This window comes from Aotus nancymaae, unplaced genomic scaffold (assembly GCF_030222135.1).
Source record: "Aotus nancymaae isolate 86718 unplaced genomic scaffold, 86718_ANA_hifiasm-v0.15.2.pri h1tg000076l, whole genome shotgun sequence".
Lineage (NCBI taxonomy): Eukaryota > Metazoa > Chordata > Mammalia > Primates > Aotidae > Aotus > Aotus nancymaae.
Genome location: NW_026988491.1, coordinates 5,281,497 through 5,308,256, shown reverse-complemented (window position 1 = coordinate 5,308,256; position 26,760 = coordinate 5,281,497). Strand labels below are relative to the sequence as shown.

Genomic DNA, 26,760 nt, shown 5'->3' with positions numbered 1-26,760 from the left:
GAGGCCAGTGCAGCCTCGGCCCTTTCTGGTCCGCGCTAGCCCGGCCCTTGTTCCACGCTCCCTCAGCTTCGCAAGATGAGCTTCCCAGGCGGGGCCGGGGCCTGGCCCTGAGGGAAAGACGTTCCCGCCAGGTCCGGGGCCGCCTTCCCGTGTTCATGTGCAGCCCAGCACCTGGGATTCGTTGGCTGGGCGCGTGGGGTCGGGGTAAGGGCTGTGGTTTCGAGGCCGACTGTGGCCGCTCCCAGCCCCTGGTGTGCGAGACGTCGGCCCCGCCTTTGGGCGGCCTCCTGCCTGAGGGGCCTCCCGGCCTGGCAGCGCCGACCGGCATCTGAACTCCCTGCATCTGTTGTGTGCCTCCCACAGAGATGGGACTGCTAAGACCTTGCTCAGGTCAGTCCGGAAGCGGGTTGGCGGGCGCCGCGGGACACTCAGACTGGAAACACCCTCTCCGAGTGCTGCTCTCTTGATCCCACTTAGCATTTTTGTCTCTGGGTTGCTCACATGGAGGATTGCTTGGTGAGAGGCCGGCAGCACTGAAAAGGGCACTGGAAGATCCCCTTTTAGCATTCACTCCCGCCCCCAACCTCCCTGACCCTCCCTGCAGCTGTGATCCCTGGGGGTCATTTCCCTTGTGCTTTGTTTGCATGGAGAACAGCAGATGGGCACCTGAAGTCCCAGGAAGCTCTGAGTCACTGACAGTCATTAGTAATCAAAGAGGCAGGCCGTGTGGCCCAGGAGTTGCCAAAGTTCTCAAAGTGAGGGAGAAGCCAGCCTGTCTACCCCTGAGTGGGAAGATCTGTGCTGACTCAGGCCACCTCCTGAGACCTGGGAAAAGCCAAAAGCTACCCCAGCCTCAGGGCTAAGAGGTTTGGAAGACTCATCCCCACCATAGGTCTAGCAGCCAGCTACTCTGCTACTTCTCATGGCGATCTAAACTTACATGTTCATTTAGAAGCAAGTTCCTCCCTGGCAGCTGGCTTCCCTGAAGTGTTAAGTCCCAATCTTTCCCCCTTTTCTGTTTTTCCCTGCTGCCACCCTGTGGTACCCCCCTCCTTATATTTGCTGTCCCTGGACAGGTGAAGTTGGCACACTTTACAGGACAGACAGATTCTATGGGCAGCCCGTGGGGACTCCTTAGGAATTTGAGAGACAAGGAGACCCACTTCAGTCACTCTTCTTCTGCCTAACTCTGAAATGAAAGATCCCCAGATCCAGCCTGAGATCTGTCCTCCAGCCCAGTTTCTTTGGGCTTCAGGGTTGTGCAAAAATGACTGCTACAAGGGGTAGAAATTGACAGGGAGACACTTGAGGGGGCCAGGCCTGCTGTAGGAGAAGGCGTTATTTTGGGGAGCCTGTCCCCAGCTGTTTCATCTTCTCTTCTGAGGCTTTGTCTGGAAGCAGGACCTCCACAGAGAAACTGACCTTCTTGGCATGAATGAAGCTGTAGGTGTTGTCAAACCGCAGGACATCTAAGGGGAGGCAGAAACCAGACATTCAGGCAGTTCTGACAGAAGGCTTGGGGACAGCGATTTTTGTTGCTGTTTATTGACTGAGCAAGGCATTGTGCCAGGTCATGGGGATGAAGGTGGCATAGGTAATGATCCTTGACCTTCTGAAACTTAATCTAGCTGGGTTGACAAGACATTCATGGAGAGAAAAAAACAGGCAGAACATGCCAAGTGCCAGATGAGGGACAGAGACCATCTCACCTGTACAACTTAGAAGAAGAGAGCCTGGTAGACTGAAATCATGTGAAATGCTTTTTGGAGGAGTTAGAGCTTGAACTGGGCTTTGAAAGGAGGGAGGATAATTAGCAGCAGCAGTACCAGTTGTAATAATAACAGCTGTGTGTCACAGCACTGGCTTGGTAATCTATATGTTATCTCACTCTTCCCCCCCAAATCTATGAGTTCAGCATTAGTCCTGTTTTATGTCTGATAAAAAGGAGGTGGTGAGACTCTTGTGCCACACAGTGAGGAAATGACAGAGCTGGAGTTTCTGTCTGGTCCACACTGCTGCCTTTGTTCTGCCTGACTTAGACCCTGGAAAACCTGTCTCTGTTCAGTTTCTGACAAAAGGTAAAATGTGCAAACTTTCTGAACCAGGAATTTATCCTGCAAACAATCCCTATTTGTGATAATAAGAGATTGGGAAAACTCAAATGTTAATCAAAGGAGAATTGCTTTAACAATTTTATATTGTAATTGTAATCCGTATGATAGAATAGTGATGTATTTTTTAAGAAGGAGGTTAGCTCCATAGAAATAACAGGAAACTGTCCACAGTATATCCTGAGGCCAAAAAAGCAAGCTGCAGAACAGTTTTAAACAGTTTGTAACATTTTTGTAAATACATGTGTAAAAATACTTTTGGTTTTACTGCTTAATCTGTTTCGACTTCCAGATTCTCTGATGATAACCACTCTGGTGCTTGTCCTAAAGGGAAAGTTTTCTCAAATCCTGTGATGAGTTTCACTGTTTCAAAATTCCTTCAAACATACAGTGAATGGCAGACAATTCCTATTAATATATGTGTGTGTATATGTCCTGTTTTCTATTTCAGATAATCTGATTGTCATCCTCACACAAGGGGCCATGCTAATCTCCGTATTGTTTCAATTTTAGTACATTTGCTGACAAAGCGAACACTGTATGCCCTGTTCATTATGGAAACATAATGCTTCTAGATGGATATCTGATAGAGTAATAGACATTAGCAGTGGTTTTCTCTGGAAAGAGAAAGTGGGCATGCACTTGGCAGAGAAAGCTTCCACACTTTGGCAGAGAAACAGGCTGCTTTTAATCTAACCCTGTTTCTTTGAGAAGTTGTTCCATTTCAGCCAAACACCAGTTCAGGAGAACTGAGTGTGAAAACAAAAACACTAGCTCTGCCCCATCCCTACCCTGATCTCTCACTATTCCCAGCAATTAAAAAATATCCTGTATTTAACCCTAAGACTTAACCTTTTCCTGACTCTGGACAAAATGCATAGTTTAGACCAAGGGTAGACACACCACCCACTCTTTCCTCATGATATAAAGTGTTAGTCATCTGTTTATCCTCTGTACTAGAGTTCTTTCAGGGCTAATAGGTCCTCTGGCAAGAATGAAGCTTCATCTCTGTCCTGGATAATAGAGCCTTAGCAACCAGGATCATCCATGCTGGAAGAGAGGCCCTTTGCATTCTTTGGACCAAGTACTAGGTCGATAATGGCGCTATGTAGCAAGATACTTGGCCTCAGAAACAAGAAAGGGGTTGACGGAGAGGCACAGGCCCCAGGGAAGTGAAGTCACTGCAGCTCCAGAGTCTGTATGGTTCATTTTGACACTAATCATGGACTCACAGAGCCCCTAGAGACCCTCCAGGCTAAGTCTCCTTAACTTTAGTTGGGTAACTGACCCCCTGGAGAATCTGAGGAAGCACACAATTTTAGATTTCCTGGAGCCCATTGTAGACCCTCTGGGGCTGTGGTTCCCAATGGGAAAGGTAAAACCTTACCCTCATTTATGTATTGAAAAAATATATATTCTAAATTAGTTCCCTTTTATATCTCTTTTCTATTACAGTAGGAGATTATGTTGATTTTTAAATTATATGTGTAGGTAGGAGGGGTTATATTTTTGGATTATAATATTCAGAATTTCTGTATTTTGAATTTCACTTCAGAATAGTAAAGGGGGCATTTTAGACACTATTTGTTGTAAAGAGGAAGTGTTTGGACCTTTAGGATTTAGCACCAATGTTCTGGGAGACCCCAGATTAAGAGTCTCTCTCTGTCGCCCAGGCTGGAGTGCAGTGGTGTAATTTTGGCTGACTGTAACCTCCGCCTCCCGGCTTCAAGCAGTTCTCATGCCAAGTAGCTGGGATCATCACACGTGCCACCACACCCCGCTTATTTTTGTATTTTTTAGTAGAGACGGGGTTTTGCCATGTTTGCCAGGCTGGTCTCAAACTCCTGGCCTCAAGTGATCCACGTGCCTTGACCTCCCAAAATGGTGGCATTACAGGCATGAGCCACTACACCCATTCATCTCTTCTGTTATTTTAAGGAGAAAGAAAACCAAACCTAATAGAGACACTTGCTGAAAACACTGGGAGAGTTATTGGCAAAGCTGGACTCGGAAACCAGGTCTCCTGGTGCCTGGCTGAGCTCTTTTCACCAGCACTGCTGACCCTTCCTACAGTGTTTCCAGTCTTCTGACCACATTGTGCACTTCTAGTGGACAAAGTCCAGGTCTTTCCTTCAGAATCTTTTCATTCGTAGTTGCGTATTCTATACTCAGTAGGCTCTTGGTAAATATTGGGTGAGAGCACAAAAGTGAAATCAATTCAAACTTTTGTTCTCCTCCGTGATAATTTAGTTTCCTGGGATAAGGACCAGAGAAGCCTGGGGAAGGTTAATGTACTCTTGCCATTAGAGGCTGACACAGTTTTAATTTCTCCACTGCATGACTATTCCACTTTCCAGGGGTCTCCTGGTTCTCCAAGGTCATTGCCCTCCCGCAGGTGAGCTTGCAAGCTAATACTGGGTTCTCTGGGTTCACATCTAACCTTAGCTGTGGCGCCAGGTAACAGCTGGTTTCTACTTCATTGTCTTTATACCTGGGAAGGGGGAATGGGTCCTGTGGCCTGACTCTGCTCTTCTTGGGAATGGGCAAGGAACAGATCCCAGACAAGGCCCTGCAGGCAGGTAATGGTTCTGTTTGGGAATGTATCCAGAAGGAGCTAAAATAAATTTGGGGGTTTGCAAGCTGAAGCCTGATTATGTTAAAAGGTTCATGTTCCCTTCTTGGGCAGTGTCCTTCAGATACTAAAGAGAAGATATAATGGGTGGATGCTAGAAAAATATTTGGGGCTCTCCTACTGGCTTTGTGACCTTGAGTAAATTACTTCCCTGGTCTGGGATTCCACTCTGTCACATCAAGGACAGTCAATGCCCAAAAGGTTCTGAATCAGGACTCTAGGATTCTCTTGTGTCTTCTGTCTTGATGTTTACACGAGCTACTTTATAGGAGAGATAACATCCCTTCTCTATACCCCAGCTTCCCCATCCATTAAAAAACAATTCAGGGCTGGGCATGGTGACTCATGCTGGTAATCTCAGCACTTTGGGAGGCCAAGGTGGGAGGGTTGCTTGAGCCCAGGAGTTTGAGACTCCAGCCTGGGTAACACAGCGATACCTCATCTCTACTAAAACAAAGAAACAGACAAAAAATTCAAGCTGATATGTATGAAGTGCTTTCTCCTCTGTGGGTGACATTGTCTGAGCTGTGCTAAGCCTTGGTCTTGCTGAAGCTCACGGTATACGCCTTCTCCCCAGGACCCAGCTGCTCATTAATAAGAATACTCCCCCCTCCCCAGGGAGCTATGTTGTACCACAGAGCATCTGTGAGGAGGGGGTGGTGGAGATGAAGGATGCCTGGGATGTGAGGAAGGAGGCAAAATCTCAGGTTGGGTGACAGTGTGGACAAGCACAGAGGCCAAGACATCTGTGGGGCTAGTTCAGACCTTCTGCTGGTGCTGGTACTGCCGTATAAATGGGGCACAGGGCTTCTCCCATCTCCCAGCATTGTCTCCAGGATGACCCTTCTCCCACACGCCTTGTCCTAATAATAGTGGTGACTACAGTGCATTCAGTGCTTGCTCTATGCCAGGCATTATGCTAAGCGCCTCACAGAACTTCTCACATTGAATCATCCAGTATCCCTATGAGATATCCCCAGTGTAGCAGTCAGGAAACTGAAGCTTAGGTTTTGTCATTTGCCTAAGGCCATGCAGCTAGTCTTTAGTCAAGTCCAGCTCAGCTCTCACAATAAAGCCTTTGCTGTCATTGATTTTCCATTGGCTCTGTCAAAAAAGAACTGGAGATTTGATCGTGGATGTTGAGGAGGGTATAGGTATGGCTTTTCTGCTTATAAATGTAAAATTAATACATAGTCATCATAAAATATATTTGCAGAAATACTGTAAAAATGAAAGCCCTCCATAAACATCCTGTCATCCAATAGATAACCACTTTTAGAGTTAGCACAGATTCCCCAGAATTCTTTTCTGTGTATACACTTCTTTAACCAAAGTGAGTACATACCATACATGCTGTGTTTCATGCTTGTTTAACACGTATCAGACATCTTACATGTCAGTTTATTCTCTTTAACATTGTATAGATGGACTGTAATTTACTTAACAGACCTTATTATGGTCATATGGTTTACCACCAGTTTCCCAGGCTGCTGGAAACATCCTTGTTCCTATATCTTTGTGTATTTCTGTAGGATAAATTTTCAGAAGTAGAATTGCTGAGTCAAGGGGAATTTTAATGGATATTACAAAGTTAAGAGAGGTTAAGCACCTTTTCCAATGTCTGTTTGCCATTCTTTTTTTTTTTTTTTTTTGGAGTGCGGTGGCACGCTCTGGGCTCACTACAACCTCCACCTCCCAGGTTCAAGCGATTCTCTTGCCTCAGCCTCCCAAGTAGCGGGGACTACAGGCACCAGCAGGCACGTGCCACCATGCCTGGCTAATTTTTTGTATCTTTAGGAGAGACCAGGTTTCACTGTGTTAGCCAGGATGGTCTCCATCTCCTGACCTTGTGATGCACCTGCCTTGGCCTCCCAAAGTGCTGGAATTACAGGTGTGAGCCACCGCGCCCAGCCCCATTCTTATATTTTTGTGTAAACTGCCTGTTCATAATCTGTGTTCATTCCTTGGTCAGCCTGGAGATGAGTGAAACTCAGGTGAAGGATGGACTTTTGAGCACTCCGCTTACCTTGCAATCCCATGCTCACCCAGCCAGTTCTGCCTCTGTGACTTCTGGGTAGGAGCATCCCCAAGAAATATCTGGCCAGTCACAGACCCAGTTAGACCTGGACCAGAAATCAGAAGTGTTGAACCACTGTGATGACCTAGGACTGTGACTCACCCATACCTGGGAGTATGAGGTCAAAGTCCCACCCTGCTGCTAACCAGCTGGGTCCTCATAAACAAGTCATTTCACCTCTCCAAGCCTAGGTTTCTTCATCTATGCAAGGAGAGGGTTGAACTGATGGCATCCCACTTCTAGTTCTAACACTCTGAGAACCAAAAATCCATGGAGGAAGAGGAACCTCACAGGCAGAAAGCTGGACATGGGGCTTCAAGGCATTGCCAAGGCAGAGATACTTACAGATGCCAGGATCACTGCAGGTGAGGGTCCCATCTTCAGGAACCAGATGGGAGTTGTACCTCTGGTTGGGCAGTACCTCTGTCATCTCCCCTGCCCGCTGCCTCTCCCCCATCTTGGTCTTCAGGAAAATCCCAAAACCAACATCCGCTCCATCTGACATAAACTGCCACCTGCAGGGGACATCACCAGTTTAGACATAATTCTTTCTGCGTGTACCCTCCCGGGTTCCTGGAACTAGGGCTTGTCCTACCCCAGCCCACCCATCAGGATCTATAGATGAAAGCTTAGGTCTCCTGGAAGGGCCCAGGCCCCTACCTGAGGACACAGCCAGGAAAGAGGATCTCATACTCCACTTGGTGGGAGGAGCCACGGGAAATCTGCACGCTGTGTTCATACTGCTGTTTCAGCTGGTCTCGAACATAATACTTCTTGGGGATGTCACCCCCATAGTTGATCTAGAAGCATGGCATGGAGTGAACTGGAATGTGCATTTGAGCCAGGTATCCCTGTTCACCTCCAGCCTCTGGCGGCCCATACCTTGGATTTGCACTTGGGGTTTCCGTCAGGGTCAGTCATGGTGCCCCCATACTCCACAGGCACCTGATCAGGGCTGATATGTTTCAGTAAAACCTCCTTCCAATTTGCTGGCAGGAGAGGGAAGGAAGGATAAAGATGTATCTCAACATTAGGTAAGATTTCACCATAACCCTAGTGGTCTACACTAGGGGTGGAAAAAAGCCCATGCACCACACTCCCCACCACCCTGCCTCAAATTCCTGCATTAGGAGTACTACAGGGGATTCAGTAGGAGCCAGAGGATGCTCTGTCCCAGGCCAGGAATCAGGAGGAGATCCTGGTTCCTGTTTACATTGTGTCTGAACAGCTAAGTGACTTGATTCTTGCCCCTCCTGGTTATGGTGGGAGTGAAAATAACTAAGTACTTGAGGGGGCTTTTTTTTTTTTTGAGACAGAATCTCACCCTGTTGCCCAGGCTGTAGTGCAGTGGCGCAACCTCGGCTCACTGCAATCTCCGCCTCCCAGGTTCAAGCAGTTCTGCCTGAGCCTCCCAAGTAACTGGCTCCCAAGTACCTGGGACTACAGGCACCCGCCACCATGCCCAGCTAATTTTTTGAATTTTTAGTAGAGATGGAGTTTCACCATTGTTGGCCAGGCTGGTCTCAAACTCCTGACTTCAGATGATCCACCCACCTCGGCCTCCCAAAGTGCTGGTATTACAGGCTTGAGCCACCATGTCCGGCCGAGAGGGCTTTTTAAACCATGAAGTGCCTTACACACGTAAGAGTATGTTATTACCCCAGGGAGGTGATACATTGAAGTACAGCAGGAGTGGGGACAAAGAAAGGGGAGAAGGGCATTCCATGCAGAGGGAACAGCTTGTGTGGTGGGCAGAAAGACCTGAATGCACATACCCTGTCCTGATGAGACTGAACCTTGTGAGGGCAGAACTGTGTGTCTTTCCCCCACCTTCCCCTACTGCTAAGTCATGACTTCATAAATAAATGCATTTCCGTAGGGTGACCCCTTAAATGGATTCCTTGGCTTTACCCCAGCCACCATTTGACTTCTGCTCCTGATGTTTTCAGCTGTTGAGCCACCAGTGATTTGGATTTTTTTTTATTTTTTATTTTTTTTAGCCAAGCTCTTTCCTGTCTAGGAGAGTTTGACTCTAGCACAGCCAGTGCTAAAACCACTTCTCCACCAATGCAAATTCATAAATATCAGCCAGGAATAATATTTTGATACTAAAACCTGCCTACTATGTCGAACATATGTAGGCAGCAGCTCCAGGCTCTGGGGTACAAGCCAGCGGCATGCTGGCTGGAAACCCACAGAAACTTTCCAGAGTCTGCCAGCCTTCAGAGTTTTAGGGACCAAAGACCATGCAACTCCTGGGAACACAGTGTCTGTTTTTCTTGGGGTGATTTAATCTGTACTGCTAAGCTCCAGTGACCAGCCCAAGTGAATGTCCCCTCTCTGTTGAAGATCCTGCACCTTCCCAGCCCGAGGCAGGTTTGGTTGAAAGAGTTTTAGGTGTGGGTAGGGGAACAGACTGAACCTCCTACACAGCTCTGCTGCCAGAAAACCAAACCGTCTCATGCCCATGGTGGGTGGTAGCAGCAGAAAAAACAAAAATGATGAAAACCTCTTGCTCAGATTTTATAGTTCTTCCCCCAGGCCAGCTGGAGAGTTGGGATAAGGCCAGGAGGATTCTTCCCATCTCACAGAGAGAGTAACTGAGGCAACAAAAAGCACGGAGCTGGCTGGGCACAGTGGCTCATTCCTGTAATCCCAGTGCTTTGGGAGGCTGAGGCAGGAGGACTGCTTGAGCCCAGGAGTTTGAGACCGACCTGGGCAACAGCAAGATCCTGTCTGTATAAAATATAAAAATTTAGGCTGATGTGCTGGCTCTAGTCCCAGCTACTCAGGAGACTGAGGTGGGAGGATCATTTGAGCCCAGGAGCTTGAGGCTGCAGTGAGCTGTGATCACACAACTACACTCCAGCCTGAGCAACAGAGCAAGACACCCTCAAAAAAAAAAAAAGACTTTTGTAGGGACCTAAATTAAAAAAAAAAAAAAAAAAGCAGAACTTGAGCTTGTTGCTGGCCAGAGCTATGACTGGAACCCAGAAGTCCCACACTTCCCTGATGACTTCACTCCCCAGGTCTCACCAGCACACATTTGGAAAATCTCCACTTTTAATGTGTCACCAAAAGGTGAACATTGAGAAGCCTTCAGAATCCCTCTTTCCTACCCCACGCCTAAGTTCAATGCTGTAGGCGGCATCCTCCCTTTCATGAGCCTGTCCCAATATACGTTTTTGTTTTGTTTTTGAAACAGAGTCTCACTGTGTCTCCCAGGCTGGTCTTGAACTCTTGTGCTCAAGTGGTCCTCCTGCCTCAGCCTCCCGAGTAGCTGGGATTATAGGTGTGAGCCACTATACCTGGCTGCCCAGTCTACCTTTCTAGCCTTTTCTCCCTACACTCCACTTCAGCAAAACTGAACTGCCTGTCCCTAGCTGGCTTGCCTGTGTGTCTTCTTTGCTGGGTTTTGGGTCACAGTTCCCCTTGTGCCCTGATGTTGCCCCTGTATATTCATTCCCTGTTGACTTGCTTCTCTACCTACTTCATTAATCACTTCTTCTCAGTCTCCCTGGTGGATTCCTCTTTCTCTGCCTGCTCTTGAGCTCGGATGTCCCTCAGGATTCCACCTCTGTTTCTCCTTAGGCAATCTTACGTACTGACAAGGTTTTAGCTGCTGCTATTTGATAACTCCCAAGTCTCCAGACTAGAGTTTTCTCCTAAGCTTCAAACTCAGGTATTCCCAACATTTTTATATCTCACAGATTCCTCAAGCTCAACTTCAAGCTTTTTTGAGCTTATTCTTTTAGTTTTCCCCAGTTGAACTAATGCATCACCATCTCTCAGTCACCTCTGCCAGACACCAGGAGCTCATTCTAGATTTCTCTCTCTTACTTCCTACATCTAGTCAATTGAGTTCTGCTATTTTACTTCCTAAATAAGTCTTTTTTTTTTTTTTTTTGAGATAGGTTTTTGTTCTGTTGCCCAGGCTGGAGTGCAGTGGCACCAATCATGACCCACTGTAGCCTCAAATTCCTGGGTTAAGCGATCCTCCCACTTCACCCTCCCAACTAGCTGGGACTACAGGCACACGCCACCACACCTGGCTAATCTATTTTCTATAGAGATGGAGTTTCACCATCTCTGCAAATGTTTCCCAGGCTGATCTGGAATTCCTGGACTTAAGCGATCCACCTACCTGGGCCTCCCAAACACAAAAGTATTTGGGATTATGGGTGTGAGCCACCGCGCCTGGCCCTAAATAAGTTTTAATCCATCCTCTCCTCTGTACCTATTGCCACTGCCCCAAGTCAGGCTTGCAACACCTCTTGCATGGACTGTGGCAAGTATACAAACTGGTATCCTGCGCAATCTTGCTAGTACAACCAGTTTAAAATCTGGTTGTGGTACTTCCCTGCTGAAAACTCCTCTGATTCCCAGTGGCCTGTAGAGTCATGTCCCAGCTTCTAAAACTGCCCTGGATTCTCTAGGACCTGCCTTCTTCTCCAGTCTCATCTCTTGCCACACCCTACCTCCAATTCTGTAACAGCTACCTCTGCCATGCTGTGTAAGGTCTTTGTTCAATGCTCTTCTTTCTGCCAAGCAGCTTCCTGCCTTACTCCATCTGGCAGACTCTTACTCATTCCATAGCACACAGCTTAGATAGGCATCACCCCCTGCCTAGCTCAGGTGGAGTGAGTGCTCCCACTGAGTGCTCCCATGCACTTTGTGGTTTCCCCTTCCATACATTTACCATAGCATGCTGATAGATTTGTTTTTGTCTGCCTTCCCAGAGAGGCCAAGAGATCTTCAAAGGACTCTGTCTTTTTTTCTTTTTCGTTTTTTTTTTTTTTTTTATTGAGACGAAGTCTCATTCTGTCACCCAGGCTGGAGTGCCAGTTGCACGATCTTGGCTCACTGCAACCTCCGCCTCCCAGGTTCAGGCAATTCTCCTGCCTCAGCCTCCTGAGTAGCTGGGATTACAGGTGTGTGCCACCACATCCAGCTAATTTTTGTATTTTTAGTAGGGACAGGGTTTCACCATGCTGGCCAGGCTGGTCTTGAGCTCCTGAGCTCAAGCAGTCTGCCCACCTCGGCCTCCCAGAGTGCTAGGATTACAGATGTGAGTCACAGCGCCCAGTCGGGATTCTGTCTTATTCATCTTTATAGTCTTGGCACTAGCCCGGGCCTGGCACATACTAGGTGCTTGTCAAACAAAGCTGCTCCTAGTTTTCCCCAACTAAAAGCAACTTTGCTCCTGCGACCTCTGTGGCACCCTCTCTATGACTATTCTACTGTCTTTTCTAGTTTATGTCATAGCTGTCTCTCTCTCTCTATCTCTAGGTCTTTTTTTAAAAAAAAAAAAAACAGCGTCTTGCTCTGTTGCCCAGGCTAGAGTGCAGTGGCATGATCATAGCTCACTACAGCCTTGAACTCCTGGGCTCAAGGGATCCTCCTGTCTAAGCCTCTCAAATAGCTAGGACTACAGATCCATGCCACTATGGCCAGCTATTTTTCTTTTTTTCTTTTCTTTTTTTTTTTTTAGACAGAGTTTCGCTCTTGTTACCCAGGCTGGAGTGCAATGGCGCGATCTCGGCTCACCGCAACCTCCGCCTCCTGGGTTCGGGCAATTCTCCTGCCTCAGCCTCCTGAGTAGCTGGGATTACAGGCACGCGCCACCATGCCCAGCTAATTTTTTGTATTTTTAGTAGAGACGGGGTTTCACCATGTTGACCAGGATGGTCTCGATCTCATGACCTCGTGATCCACCCGCCTCGGCCTCCCAAAGTGCTGGGATTACAGGCTTGAGCCACCACGCCCGGCCTATTTTTCATTTCTCAATAAAGACAGGGTCTTGCTTTGTTGCCCAGGCTGGTCTTGAACTCCTGGCCTCAAGCGATCCTCCCACCTCAGCCTCCCAGTGTTGGGATTACAGGCATGAGCCACCACACCCAGCCTCTCTTTCTAGGTCTTCTGTCTCCTATTATACTGTAAGTTCCTTAAGGGCAAGGACTGGAGTTTCATTCATCTTTGAATCTACAATAATGGACCCAGTACTTGCGTCTAGAGTGTGTGAGAGAAAGAGTTCTTAGGAAAACAGATGAAAGCACTAGCTTGCCCCAGCTTGCTCCTAAGTCCCACTACTCCCAAACTAGCAGAGGGAGCTTTCACCCTGATGGCTACAGACATACTCCTAAAGCTGGACCCGATTTGGGCTACAGACCATCCTTTGGAGTTGAGAAAAGCCTGGACCACTTACCTCCCAGGACCATGATCTTCTTACGGGTATCCTCACTTAGGAAGGGTTTGATGAGGTTATAGGCCACAGGAAACAGTTTGGGGGCTGGGACAGAGACCAGATAATGTGAGGCTGGGAGCAGTGCCTAGTCTGTGTCCCTAACAGCGTCCTCTGTAGCACCTCCTACCCTCCCACCAGCCCATGCTGGGCCATATGTTTTCTAGGGCTGTGGAGCCCACATAAGCAGCCCAGGGTGTGCGGCTCAGCATGGGCATCTTTGAGCTCCAGCCATCGCATTTTTACAGTGGATATAGTCAAGTGGTCTCTTCCTATCTCATCAGGCTGGGTGGCTCAAAGGAGGTCATACTGAAAGCTCTGTGAGTTGTAAAGTAGTCTGCATATGTGAAGGGCAGTCTTCTTTTTATTTTATTGAGACAGAGTCTTGCTCTGTCACCTAGGCTGGAGTGCAATGGCACAATCTAAGCTCACCACAGACTTGAACTCCTGGACTCAAGCAATGCTCTCGGCTCACTGCATCCTCCACCTCCCAGGTTCAAGCAATTCTTGTGCCTCAGCCACCTGAGTAGCTGGGACTACTGGTGTGCACCACCACGCCCAGCTAATTTTCATATTTTTAGTAGAGACAGAGTTTTGCTTTGTTAGCCAGGCTGGTCTTGAACTCTTGACCTCAAGTGGTCTGCCCATCTCGGCCTCCCAAAGTGCTGGGATTACAGCAGTGAGCTACTATGCGCAGCCCTATTTTTGTTTTTATTTTATTTTTACTTTTTTGAGATGGAGACTTGCTCTGTCACCCAGGCTGGAGTGCAGTGTGGCACAATCATAGCTTACTGCAGCCTTGAACTCCTGGGTTCAAGCAATGCTCTTGCCTCAGCCTTTTGAGAAACTGGAACTACAGGCATGCACCACCACACCCAGCTCATTTCCTTAACTTTTTTCTTTTTTGAGATGGAGTTTTGCTCTTGTTGCCCAGGCTGGAGTGCAATGGCACAGTCTTGGCTCACTGCAAACTCCTCCTCTTGGGTTCAAGCAATTCTCCTGCCTCAGCCTCCCAAGTAGCTGGGATTACAGGTATGTGCCACCACACCCGGCTAATTTTGTATTTTTAGTAGAGATGGGGGTTTCACCATGTTGGTCAGGCTGGTCTCAAACTCCTGACCTCAGGTCATCTGCCCACCTCGGCCTCCCAAAGTGCTGGGGTTACAGGCGTGAACCAGCACACTAGCTGGGGCAGCAATTTTCTGAACATGTCCGTAGACCCTTCTTTTGGCTCATTGTTTGACCCTCCATCTGCCCCAATCATATTTTTTACCCCTCTTTTCCATCTGGCTTTATCACAAGAAATTCCCAGCTTACCTTTAACAACAAAAAGACGCCTCAGTGTTTCGGGATAATTTTCCTCAAACATGCAGAGAAACTGTGGAAACAAAATCACTCTTGATTCCAGCAGGCTCAAACCTCTGTCCCAGGGACAGAGGCCCTGCTTCCTCTAGGATAGAGTCTGCCCCCAAGGCCTTACCCATCCCACAGGACAGCCTAGCAGAGGGGCCCACTCCTCCTTCCCTTCCCTCTGCCCCCCTCCTCCCCACTCTGCCTCTCACTTCTCCATAGGCCTCCACAGCAGGCTTCCAGAGGTGCTTGAGGCCAAGCCCCTCGCAGTCATAAATCATGGTGATGGTCTCCACCTTCTTCCCCAACTGCAGAGAACAGAGAGCAAAAAGTCTTGTCAGGCTGTCCTACTACAGAACCCCACCCCAGTCCGGGGCAAATGACTGCACTGTGCTCTAATAGAGCAATGAGAGCTGGTTAGGGCTGGATCTAGGGTTTTCCAAATTGAGATAATCACCCCAAGCCAGATTTGTGGCCTAGGCGAGTCACTCTTCCTGCCTAGGTCTCCGTGTTCTTTTCCAGTACATGACTGGGTGGATCTAGACGACATCTGACATGGCTTTTGTTCTGCACTTTGGCCTGATGGCCTCCTGCTTCCTGAGGCACTATGTGCTCTGTGCATGGTACCTGTAGAGCCACTTATGCACAGGCACAGATGTTCTGTGCAGCCTGAGCCCTCAGGGGTGTATCCACATCTAATGCTTCCTGCATCCCCAGCTCCCCAGGGTCTCTGCACACAGTAGGCTCTCTGAACGTTTGCAGATGAGTGTTGGGATGTTCCCAGACTTTATCACATCATTTCACTGGATCTTTACAACTGCTGAGAGGAGGGCAGGAGGGAAGACCATGCTGGCAGCTTCTGCTTGTTCTTCAGTGTTTTTCTCAGTAAGGGAATCAGCTATCCTCATCTTTTTTGACACAGGGTCTAGCCCTGTTGCCTGGGCTGGATTGCAGTGGTGTGATCATGGCTCACTGCAACCTCTACCTCCCAAGTGCAAGTGATCCCCCCACCTCAGCCTCCCTAGTAGCTGGTATGCGCCACTATACACAGCTAATTTTTTATTTTTATTTTTTTCTAGAGACAGGCTCTTGCCATGTTGGCCAGGCTGGTCTTAAACTCCTGGGCTCAATCTGCCCACTCAGCCTCCTAAAGTGCTGGGATTATAGGCGTGAGCTGCCACACCCAGCCATCCTTATCTTTATTTTGGATACAGAATTAGAGAAGCTCAGAATCTGAGATCATCTACACCGGTGATACCCAAATACTTGCTCAAGGATGGGTTGGTCCACAATAACATTTCACTGGGTCCCCAGAGAAAAGAGAAAAATAACAATAATGTGAGTTTTTTAAAGGTCTGCTTTTTTTTTTAGATGATGGAGTCTCACTCTGTCACCCAGGCCAAAGTGCAGTAGCGTGATCTCAGCTCACTGCAACCTCCTAAGGACCGCTTTTTAATCTGAGATTATTGCCATTCTTATAGTTTTCAGTGTTAATGATGGCAATAATAGATGATCATTGTTTTAAAGGCCTTATGTGGCAAAATAGACATTTGGCAATATTCTAAAATTTGGAAATGTCATTGGTCTAGGAAATCCCAAAGTCTGGGCCCCAGCTGGGTCCCGTGGCTCATGCATGTAATCCTAGCACTTTGGGAGGCCGAGGTGGGTGGATCACTTGAGGTCAGGAGTTCAAGACTAGCCTGACCAAGATGGTGAAACCCCATCTCTACTAAAAAAATTTTTTTAACGTTTTTAAAATCTAGGCCTTGGCCCTGAAGCTGCACTTATATTCCTTTTTTTTTTTTTATTCACCTGGGTGCAGGTGGGCTAAGGCCGAAAAGGGCATTAGCTGCTGCATTTATATTCCTGCATGACATGCCTACTTCTGCAGGAATGCCTGTGTTGTGGTCAACTCATTTTTAGCCACAGTGGTCCACTCACCTTTGTAGTCTGGCGGGCACACTCCTGCAAAAGCAGCTCACAGTCCCGCATCTTGGTCCTGAGCAGATCCTGTTTGGAGGCTGAGAACAGCAGACCCTTGGCATCCAGAGGTCCAATTATATCATACCAGACTGGGCAGCCATCTAGGTCATAGCCACACATGCCCCCTGACAGATACTGTTGAATCACCTGGGCAAAGACACAGAGGAGCAGCCTGGTCAGCAGGCATCCATACCCTTCCTGGAGAACAGGGCCTTACTCCAGGTTCATCAGTATCTTTCTCTATATCCCTCCCCTGGGTACCAACAGATGCCCATTCTGGAGACCACCAGGGCTCAGTGGGCATTATCAGACCTTTCCTCTGAGGATCCAAACCCAGTGGACCCAGATCCCAGGAGCCAGGCTGTGGGTCTGAAAGGCCTAGCATAGGGACAAGGTAGGATAATTTATGCTCACCTCTGGAGGCTGCCAGTTAACGATGTTGTCAATGTCCTTTTGCTTTCGGAACTCCACATGCTACAAAGACACAATGGGGAAGATTTTAAAGGAGGGATGGACAGCTGGGCATGGTGGTTCACATCTGTAATCCCAGCACTTTGAGAGGCCAAGGCAGGTGGATCACTTGAGGCTGGGAGTTCGAGACCAGTCTGGCCAACATGGCAATACCCTGTCTCTACTAAAAATATGAAAATTAGCCTGCCATAGTGGCACATGTCTGTAATCCCAGCTACTCAATGGCTGAGGCATGAGCTCACTTGAACCCGGAAGGTGGAGGTTGCAGTGAGTCGATACTGTGCCACTGCTGCACTCCAGCCTGGGTGACAGAGGAGACTCTGTCTCAAAAAAAAAAAAAAAAAAACAGGGATGCTGTGAGGGAGGTTTAATAGGCATGTAGCAATAAGCAACAGCGTGAATAGACCACCAGATCATAGGCAGTCACCAGAAGGCATTGGACAGGAATGGAAAAGAAGGCCATGCCTGTGTTAGAGGTCTTAGCAAAACAGATTATCATTCTTGGCTAGCCCAGAACTATGAAAGCCTATGTTGCCAGGGAAGGGAATGCAGTTTGTCCCAGAGGGATAAGGCAACAGTGGTCGGCTAATACTTGAAGCCAAAAGCTGTGATCAGGGTGGGAGGTGTGGCAAAAGATGTCGACGCAAGGTGCGATTCTGAAGGGGAGGAACTGAGGCAACAGTGGGATTCGGAGCCAAATGTATCTCACCTTCCGGAGCATAGCCTCCGCCTTCTGCAGGTCGAAGCTTCTAGCTGTAACAGGGAAACATGGTCAGGGTTAGGTTAACAGGACTGGGAGTCCAAGGATGGAGAGATTCCCATATTCCCATGATAGGGCCAGTTCCTCTCAGTTGTCTCTCCAGCTAACCTTCAGACCATCCCACAAGCAGAAGCTAACAGGAGAGCCTTTACTGAGAACTGGGGCACCACAGACCCCAGGTTTGTGTGGAGAGCAGGTCAAGGTTCAGGGCAGTTGGGGGCAGCCATTATAACACCAGGATCAAAAGAGTTTTACCCCAGTGGTTATAATCAAGTTAAAGGTCTCACCTCCTCTCAGCTCCTGAGAAAATGAACCCTGGACCCTCTTATCATTTGGCCTTCCCCCTTACACAGACAAAGTTTATCTCCTCCACATTCTCACATGCAGTCCTGAGACCTTGATACCACAGTTCAAAGATGAACATACCAGCCTGGGCAATACAGTGAGACCTCATCTCTAAAAAAAAAAAAAAAAAGCCACAGATGGTGGCATGCACCTGTAGTCCCAGCTACTTGGGAGGCTGAGGTGGGAGGATTGCTTGAGCCTGGGAGGCATAGGCTGCAGTGAGCTGAGATCACACCACTGTACTCCAGCCTGGGTGACAGAGCGAGACCCCATCTCAAGGAAAACAAAAAACAAGGACGAATATAGCTGCCCCTGTAATCTGTGGCAGAGCTGGCAGAATATCCCAGTGGGATAGAGAGGTTGATGAGCCTCCACCCAACCTTGTCATGTCCTCAAAGGGCCCACACATCCCCTCCCAGGGCTCCTAACAAGTTTCAGAATTCAATTTCACCTGGGTCAACTCTTTATGCATGACACCCCAAAAAGTGTCCTGCTCAGGCTTGAACACAAATACCTCACTGACCCCCAAGGCCACTTGCTCCCAGGTAATCATAGCTGCAATTTGCACTCAGCTGTCATGGTACTGAACTGAGATTCATTTCAGAGGCACTCAGAGAATAAGATTGCCTCCTTAGCCACATGACAACACTTCCAAGACAGGAAAATTCTGAGCTGTCACCCTGCATTTCCCTGGCCAGCATGCTGCCCATCCTTGGAGCCTGTACCAAGCGCCACAGCTTGGTTTCAAGTCCATGCAAATAACTTCCCTGTGAATGTTTTCCAGGGTTCCCTCAGAGTGTGCTTTACCACAAATATAGCCCCAGGTGCTGTCTAAGAACTTTCTCTTTTTCTTTTTTTTTTTTTTGACTCATAGTTTCACTTCTGTCACCCAGACTGGAGTTCAATGGCACAATCTTAACTCACTGCAACCTCCACCTCCTGGGTTCAAGCAGTTCTCCTGCCTCAGCCTCCTGAGTAGCTGGGATTACAGGCATGCACCACCATACCAGGCTAATTTTTGTATTTTTAGTAGAGATGGGGTTTCACCACGTTGGCCAGGCTGGTCTCAAACTCCTGATCTCAGGTAATCCACCCACCTTGGCCTCCCAGAGTGCTGGGATTACAGACATGAGCCACTGTGCTCAGCCCAAGAACTTTCTTGGCAATGGGCATACTCCTAATTCAGGTGGAGCTTATAGGCACTGAAACCCCCAAATCCTTTTCACCTGTGCCACTGCTAAGCCTCCATTGCATACGTGGAAAGGTGAGACCTTAGATCCTTCTCTGTCAAATTTCCTCTTGTCACAATCCATTCTTTAAGTTTTTCAGATCCAGATTCTGATCAATTTTGCCATCTGACCTGTGAACTGTCCCTCCCAGTTGTATGTCCTCTGTGGATTTGGCATCTAGATCTGCTGACAGCCCTGGAACCTGGGCCAGACAGGCTGCCCTCTGGACCGTCCCTGGTCCCTTAACCATCGCTCTCTGGGAGTGCCGAGCACATTCCCTGACTCTGCTGTTATGAAAATCAGTCCCTTCTCCCAGGCTCATAGGCTGCCTCAACAGATTTGACCAATGCCACACCCATCACAAGTGCTGGACACATCCTGACAGAACTGAATCCCACCCTTCTTCATGTGTTGCCATGGCAGCATGAGACAGCTTTTAGAGGAATATCATCTGCATTTGCATCCCAGCTCTTCCACTTCTCAGTTTGACCTTAGAGAAGATACTGCACATCTCTGACCAAATTGTCTGATAAGCTAGAAACACTTGGAAGATGCGAGGCACCATCCTCTCATGATGGGGGAGTTAGTGGGACCATGACAATGAGAATCTTCCGTAGGAAGGACATCATTACTGTGAGAAGAGTCCTTATCTTCCTAGGAGTGGTGGCGAACTGTGAGCCCCTTATCTTGGGGAGGCTCTCCAGTTAACCCTTATCTGCCAAGGCCCAACATCCAGCATCTGCTATGTGGGCTCTCCCAGAGTTGCCACTTGCTCCTGGCAGTACCACACCTGGAGCCTCCCGTACCTGCTTGAGGCCTCTCCAGGCTCCTGCTGCCCTGGTCAGGGGCGACTCAAAGCATGGCTTGCGGCACTGCAAGAACTCAGCTCAGGAGCAGTCACCTGGGTGATGATTGTCCATTCATTCCCTAGACTTGTAAAATGCAGAGACTCAGACCTGCTCTGCCTCCCTCCCAGGGCCTCCACCACTTCCTTCTTTTATCCTGCTCTCTGATCCTCCTTGCTGGGATGCCCAGAGCTCAGCCCCAGTCAGGAGGAGGCAAATGAGACTTGGGGATCTGCTCTCTGTGCCTGGAAGCCCGCAGAAAACTGAACCCCTTAGTGGGGAAAGAGGGAGGGAGAGGAACGCCAAGCCCACACCTAGGTTAGGGACAGACATTCTGCTGGTGTGTGGCTTGCAAATGTCTCCGTCAGATTCAGGGAGAGAATGATAAAAGGCTGGTTGGTTGGTTGGTTGGTTTTGTTTGAGACAGAATCTTGCTCTGTCACCCAGGTTGGAATGCAGTGGCAAGATTATAGCTCACTATGGTCTCAAACTACTGGCTTAAGCAACCTCCCACCTCTGGCTCCCGAATAGCTAGGACTACAGGTGCACGCCACCACACCCAGCTAATTTTTTGTTTAAGTAGAGGCGGAGTCTTGCTATATTGCCAGGGCTGGTATTGAACTCCTGAGCTCAGGTGATCCTCCCACTTGGCCTCCCAAAGTGCTGAGATTACAGGCATGAGCCACCATGCCAGGCCTTGGGTTTTGTTGTTGTTTGGGTTTGGGCTTTTTTTTTAAGGGGAAAAAAAAAACTAATTGTAATTCATGTTAGGTTCTGACCAGGCCTGAGCTCCTGCCCAGGAAATGTGAGGCACAAGTGAAATGCAGAGGAGACACTTCCTCTGTTTTAAGAGGCTGAGCTTGGCTTTAAGGAGCAGGGGTGGCTTACTGGAAAGGATGCTGGCCCGGAGTGTGGAGCCCTAGGTTTCTGCCCTGATTCTGCTACACATTAACTGTGTGACTTCACGTAAGTCCCCTCCCCAACTCCCCTCTTTGAGCCTGTTTTCTCATCTGGCAAATGAGAATGACCACACTCTTTGAATGACCCCTGAGTATGAGGCTCCCTAGGAATTGGGAGATCAGCTGCCAGGACCCCTGGCTGGCCCCTCCCTCAGTAAAAGAGAACTGCATTGCTGTTAGTGGATCTCAGAAACCATGCTTCTCTGCTGAACAGCAGCTCCCTAGTCGTCTGGATCATTTTGCAGCTGGCCCTTTAAGAAGGCTACTGTCTTCCCACTCTCTCCACCCACCTGCTTCTAGCTGCAGCCCTTCAGCAAATGCTGGGCCAAAATTTCCTCCAGCCTGGAGTGATTCCACTGCCGCCCCCATGCTGCCCCTCCACCCTCTCTGGGCCGTGGGCTGGGGTAGGGGAATGGGATGAAGGTATTTTTGGGGAAAGGGGCAAGTGACACTTCCAGAGGCTCCTGGATGCATCTGCCCTCGGGTGTTTACAAGCAGCCTCTCAGGAGCATGTGTGCCAGCTCTATGAAATTTCTGGAAAGAAAAGGAATATACATCTCTTCACCTGCCCCAAGACTTCTAGGGCATGCATGTGTGTGTATGTGTCCATAAAGAAATAAAATAGGACCAGTCACATGGTGTGTACCTGTAGTCCAAGCTACTCAGGAGTCTGAGGTGAGAGGATCACTTGAGCTCAGGAGTTTGAGGCCAGCAAGACCCTATTTCAAAAATAAATTTTAGTAATATTTATTGCCGAACACGGTGGCTCATGCCTGTAATCTCAGCACTTGCCATGGTGGGCGGATCACCTGAGGTCAGGAGTTCGAGACCAGCCTGGCCAACATGGTGAAACCCCATCTCTACTCAAAATACAAAAATTAGCAGAGCATGTAGGAGCCTGTAATCCCAGCTACTCGGGAGGGTGGGGCAGGAGAATCACTTGAACCTGGGAGGCGGAGGTTGCAGTGAGCCGAGATTGCGCCATTGCACTCCAGCCTGGGAAACAGCGTGAGACTCCATTTCAAAATAAATAAATAAAAATATAACTTGAGACCAGGAGTTCAAAGCAGCAGTGAGCATGATCATGCCCACTGCCTGGGAAGCAGAGTGAGACCGTATCTCCAAAAATGATAATAATGAAAATTAAAATAATAGGGCATAATTTGTACTTTCATATTTTAGGATATGATTCTACACCACAACTTAAGCTTTGCTAGAACATAATGGAATTTTCCGACCAGGTGTAGTGGCTCACACCTATAATTCAAGCACTTTGGGAGGCTGGGGTAGGCGGATCATTTGAGGTCAGGAGTTTGAGACCAACCTGGCCAACATGGTGAAACCCTGGTCTCTAAAAAAAAAAATAAAGTTACTTTTTTTGTTGTTTCGTTTTGAGATGGAGTCTCACTCTGTCACCCAGGCTGGTGTGCAGTGTCACAATCTCAACTCACTGCAACCTCCGCCTCCCGGGTTCAAGTGATACTCCTACCTCAGCCTCCTGAGTAGCTGGGATTACAGGCACCCGCCACCACGCCCAGCTAATTTTTGTATTTTTTAGTAGACATGGAGTTTCACCATGTTGCCCAGGCTGATCTCGAAGTCCTGGCCTCAAGTGATCCACCTGCCTCAGCCTCCCAAAGTGCTGGGATTACAGGCGTGACCCACTGTTCCTGACCATAGTGGAATTTTCTTTATTACTCCTATGTCTGTAATTAAAGTTTCTATACAGAGAGGGGGAAATGGTGTCAGAAGAATCAGGGAGGGTGGCACATGACCTGAATCACAGGAGAAGAGAAGAGGAGAAAGAATGGAAACATCTCAGGGATTGGGGAACCGGGCTAAACTTGACCCTGATGCCAGCAGAAATGTGTACATTTCAGTGCCACACGCAGAGCTCTGTTATGTCATGTCTTACAGCAGACAGGTCTTTTCCTGCCCTTCCAGAGGAGGATCCTAGGGAAGTGTTTGCCCTGAACCAGGCTCCACAGCCAGGCCAGGGCAGAGCTAGAACCAGGACCTGGGTGGTGGTTTGAGGAGACTCTTGTCACCCCAGGTCAGGCTGAGCCCTTCAGGTTGCCTAAACTGTGGTCAGCAGGGACCTGCCCTCCTAACAGGGCATATCAGGGGCGAGGAGTCTGGTTCTGCCCTTCGCCCTGCCTCCAACCACCCACATGGCTGTGGCCTTTCTCACTTTGTTTTTCCTCAGCCCATTTCCCCAACTCCATCAGCAGAGCAGATTTCTTGAGTGGATGGAAAAGGCTCTGGGCCAAGGGTCAGCCAACCCGGAATCTCCCCTTTTCTCTGCTGCAGCTCGCTCACTGTGTGGCTTGGAGCAAGTCACTTCATCTCTCTGAGCCTCAGTGTCTTTATCCACTAGGAAGGTTGAGCTTATGTCATTGCCAAGGGCCCTTTGACACTAAAGATTGAACATTCCAGATGCCCTGATTGCCAGGGGCAGGGTTTTCAGAGGGTGCCATTCTGTTGCTCAGAACGAGCCCCTGCCCCAGCCTCCCGCAGCCCCTCTTCCCTCACCTCGGAGCCAACGCAGGAGAAAATAGTCATCTGGATTCGGCAAGGCCGGCAGCACGTCCTGGACATTCTCCCGAAACTGTAGGGAGAGGCATCCAGGTGAGTGGTAGGGCCCACCCTGACTGCCCTCTGCCCAGGACTCTCCTCTGGGGCCTTTGCTGGATCTCTCTTGAACATGGCTGAACTCTGCAGACACTACCTGGGCACTTATGCTGCCTGGAGCACTCTCTTGCCAGGGGGTGCCAGGTAACAGGGCAGGAAGTGGGAAGGGAGTGAGACACTGCCCCTGCCCCACAACAAAGGTTCCCATGTGCCAGTCTGGGTCAGGCAGATGTGTCCCCAGCTCATCATGATAGTAGGCACTCTGGCATCGACCACAGTAAAAGCTGTCAGTTTACCAAGCATTCCCTGTCGCCCAGCGCTGATCTTGGCACCATAGCTTATTTACTCCTCATAACCCCTAGAAGTATTATTGTCCCCATTCTACAGGTGAAGGAATTAAAGCTCAGAGAGGCTAAGTAACATGCCCAAAGTCAAACAGCTAGTCATTAGCAGAGCTGGGATGCAAAGTGGGGTCTGAATCCGGAGCACATCTTTCCACCGTGGTCTTCTGCCTGGTGGAATGGTGAGGAGTTCACTGGGGAGCAGAGGGAAGAAAAAGGTGGTCTCATCCACTTCCTATAAAGCATGGCATTTGTGCTGGCCTTGAAGGACTTCAAGAGCAGCAGAAGGAAGGCAGGCAACTCAGGTGGAGAGAATGGTTCCAGTGGGAGGAATCAGGAAAGTGCAGGTAGTGCCAAACAAAAGAGATGGACAGTGACCTCAAGGGACAGCCACACCCATCTCCAACCTCTCACTCCCTGGTAGGTGAGCAGGCCCCCATATGCCCTCCCTGAGCCTCCTGCTCCCAGCCACACACCCTTCCCTGGCCACTGACCTACAGGGCAGTCCCAGAGACCAATGAGGACTGGCCACCTCTGCCTTTGCCTAGGTCTGTCAGGGACTCAGACCATCCCACCCCCCAGAGCAGCTCCCAGTGCTCCAGGGAAACTGCTCCTCCAAACTGCAGGCTTGAAGCTACCCCTCTCCAAGGACCCTAACCAGCCCATGGTCTCCAGTTTAATCACCACCTAATCCCTTCTCTGCCTGACCTCTCCTGCGGGTCAGCAGTAAAATCTGAAGCCTCCTTGTCCAGCCTTCCTGGGATCGGGGAAGCCCAGCCTGGGACAAAGCCTTCATGGAGTTGGTGCCCTCCTACTTCCCCAGTGGCAGGAGACATCTACTCCCCCAACCCCTGCCACCTTTCCCAGCCATGGAAAACTGCCCAGCTTTGGAGCCTCCAAACCTTGGGGCCAGACGCAATTGGCTCTTGTCCAGAGAAGAGTTGAACTCCTCATTCCCCAGGGGTGACAGAGAAGAGATTTAGTAGGTGAAGAGGAGGGTTCAGCCCTCAAACTATTGCTCCCTCCTCGTCGAAGTTGCCAAGGCAAAGCCAAGCTCACCTTCTTGCCTTCTGAGGAACATAAACCTAAGTCCTGAGCCAGGAGGGGGTCTAGGATGCAAGATACAGGACGGCTGGTCTCAGCTCAAACTAACTCCAACCCAGTGCGTCGTGGGGGGAGCCTGGAATCCACACATGGAGGTGTTCCCTTCAACATCATCTGGTCCAACCTCCTCATTCCATGGCATCAAGGTGCAAAGAGAAGGACAGGGTTTTGCCCAAGGTCGCACAGCGGCTTGGTGTGGGGGCAGGAGCTATCCAGGTCCCTTTCCATCGTGCCACTGCCCCGGCAAGAGGTAAGCCTCCCGGAAATGGGAGGAAACTTGGGGCCCTGCCCCTGCCCCTGCCCCTGCCCCAGGGCCCGGCTGCCAGTCCCGAGAATGAATGTTGCCTTTGTGCCCTCAGCGGCCTCCAGGGACTACCAAGCAACCACTCCTTCCCAGGTGGCACTGCCACGGCTGCTCGGGGCTTGGGCGGGGGGTGGCCAAACTTCCTGGGACCCTGAGGGTAGCAGAGGGAGGAAGGAGCCGTCCGTGGGCGCGGGCCACGCCGGGGCGGCCGCCTCTGCTCCCCCGGCCGCCCCACGGACCCACGCCCCCCACCCAGCCTCGTCCCTTCTCGCTGCCGCAGGAGGACGAGGGCCACAGCCCCGGGCGGGAGCCGGGCCAGAGCGAGGGCTCACCTTGGCCAGTGCCTCCTTCTGCTTGGGGCTCAGATCGCCAACTCTGCCGCTCATCGTGGCTCAACCGCTGGGATGGGGTTTTGGGGCGGGAGGCAGCGGCTGCGGCAGCTGATGGAGAACAGACTCGTCCTCGCCGCCACCGGCCACCCGGAGTAAAGTCCCAGCCTTTTGCCCGGGCCGTGGAGCTGGCAGTTAAGCCCCGCCTCTTAAAGGATCCCGAGGGGCGGGGTAGGGAGCGATGCGCTGGGGCGCGGGAGGCTCTGACGCCGGCCCCCTCCCCTCTCTTGAAGTCAGAGACCCGGGCAGGAGGTGAGCAAGTGTGCCCACCGGGACTGAGGCCAGTGGGCATCAGAAGGTCAGGGAGTCCCGATTTTAGTTCCAAATTTACCCTTAGCTCAAAGTGTGACCTTGGGCGAGACACCTGAGCTCTCTGGGCCTCTGAACAAGCAGGGATTGAAAGGTGCTACCTAATGAGTTCTTCTAACCTGGCTCCCATAGTGGGGGACCACTTCCCTCTCTCCCCGCAAGACGTACAAAGCTCGCCAGGTGCTGTTGTGAGAGGCGATGTCCCCTAAGCCCAGCCATCGCCACCTCTGGGAACCGTGGCATTGATTGACTATTCCTCTCTGAGATCCTGGCCCACCTCCTGTCCTGCCCTCAGTGTGTGACCACTCCTGTTAGACCCAGCTTGGGGCCTTTCAGTATTGACAGCCTTTCTTCTCCACTTGTGGGCAGGCAGGATGAAGAACAGGGCACCAGACCGGGGGGCAAAGAAGCACAGACCCCGTCTCCCCACCCCAGCCCCTGCCATCTGCCTCTGACCTTCCCTGCTTTCTGAGAGGCACTCCTAACATGCTCACACCTCAGCCAGCCTGTGACACCCCAGCAAGCCACTTTGCTCCTTGGAATCCCAGCATCTTTATTCACTAAAAAGGGGCAATGGTCCGGACTTGACGTCAGCAGGATGCTGAAGCAAGCTGATGTACTGAATTCACTGAGGGCAAGACCTAGCACAGGGCTTGCTCTTTGCAACCATTTCCTACTT

At 49.8% G+C, this 26,760-nt stretch overlaps 1 protein-coding gene and 1 non-coding gene across 7 annotated transcripts; both read right to left on the bottom strand.

Moving 5' to 3' along the window:
• Window positions 1-1,224: 1,224 nt before the first annotated feature.
• On the bottom strand, window positions 1,225-25,887 carry LOC105725819 (SEC14-like protein 2). Of its 6 annotated transcripts, none has more exons than XM_012465005.2 (13): window positions 25,716-25,886; window positions 23,536-23,611; window positions 17,575-17,618; window positions 16,809-16,868; window positions 16,353-16,541; window positions 14,624-14,719; window positions 14,379-14,439; window positions 13,026-13,109; window positions 7,703-7,809; window positions 7,481-7,620; window positions 7,166-7,335; window positions 6,770-6,866; window positions 1,364-1,469 (listed from the first exon to the last, which is right to left on the bottom strand). In XM_012465005.2, exons 1-13 carry the CDS (start codon window positions 25,767-25,769, stop codon window positions 1,454-1,456), a joined length of 1,194 nt encoding a protein of 397 aa, XP_012320428.1. In that variant the 5' UTR covers window positions 25,770-25,886; the 3' UTR covers window positions 1,364-1,453. The 6 variants fall into 6 exon arrangements, with proteins under 6 accessions (XP_012320427.1, XP_012320431.1, XP_012320428.1 ...); XM_012465003.2 differs by lacking the exon at window positions 1,364-1,469 and adding an exon at window positions 2,130-6,269 and having other exon boundaries at window positions 25,716-25,887; XM_012465006.3 differs by lacking the exons at window positions 1,364-1,469; window positions 25,716-25,886 and adding exons at window positions 2,130-6,269; window positions 25,035-25,055.
• LOC135271376 (U6 spliceosomal RNA) lies at window positions 2,543-2,644 on the bottom strand. The gene has a single exon (XR_010339473.1). It is a non-coding gene; the product is annotated as a U6 spliceosomal RNA (small nuclear RNA).
• Window positions 25,888-26,760: the final 873 nt, after the last annotated feature.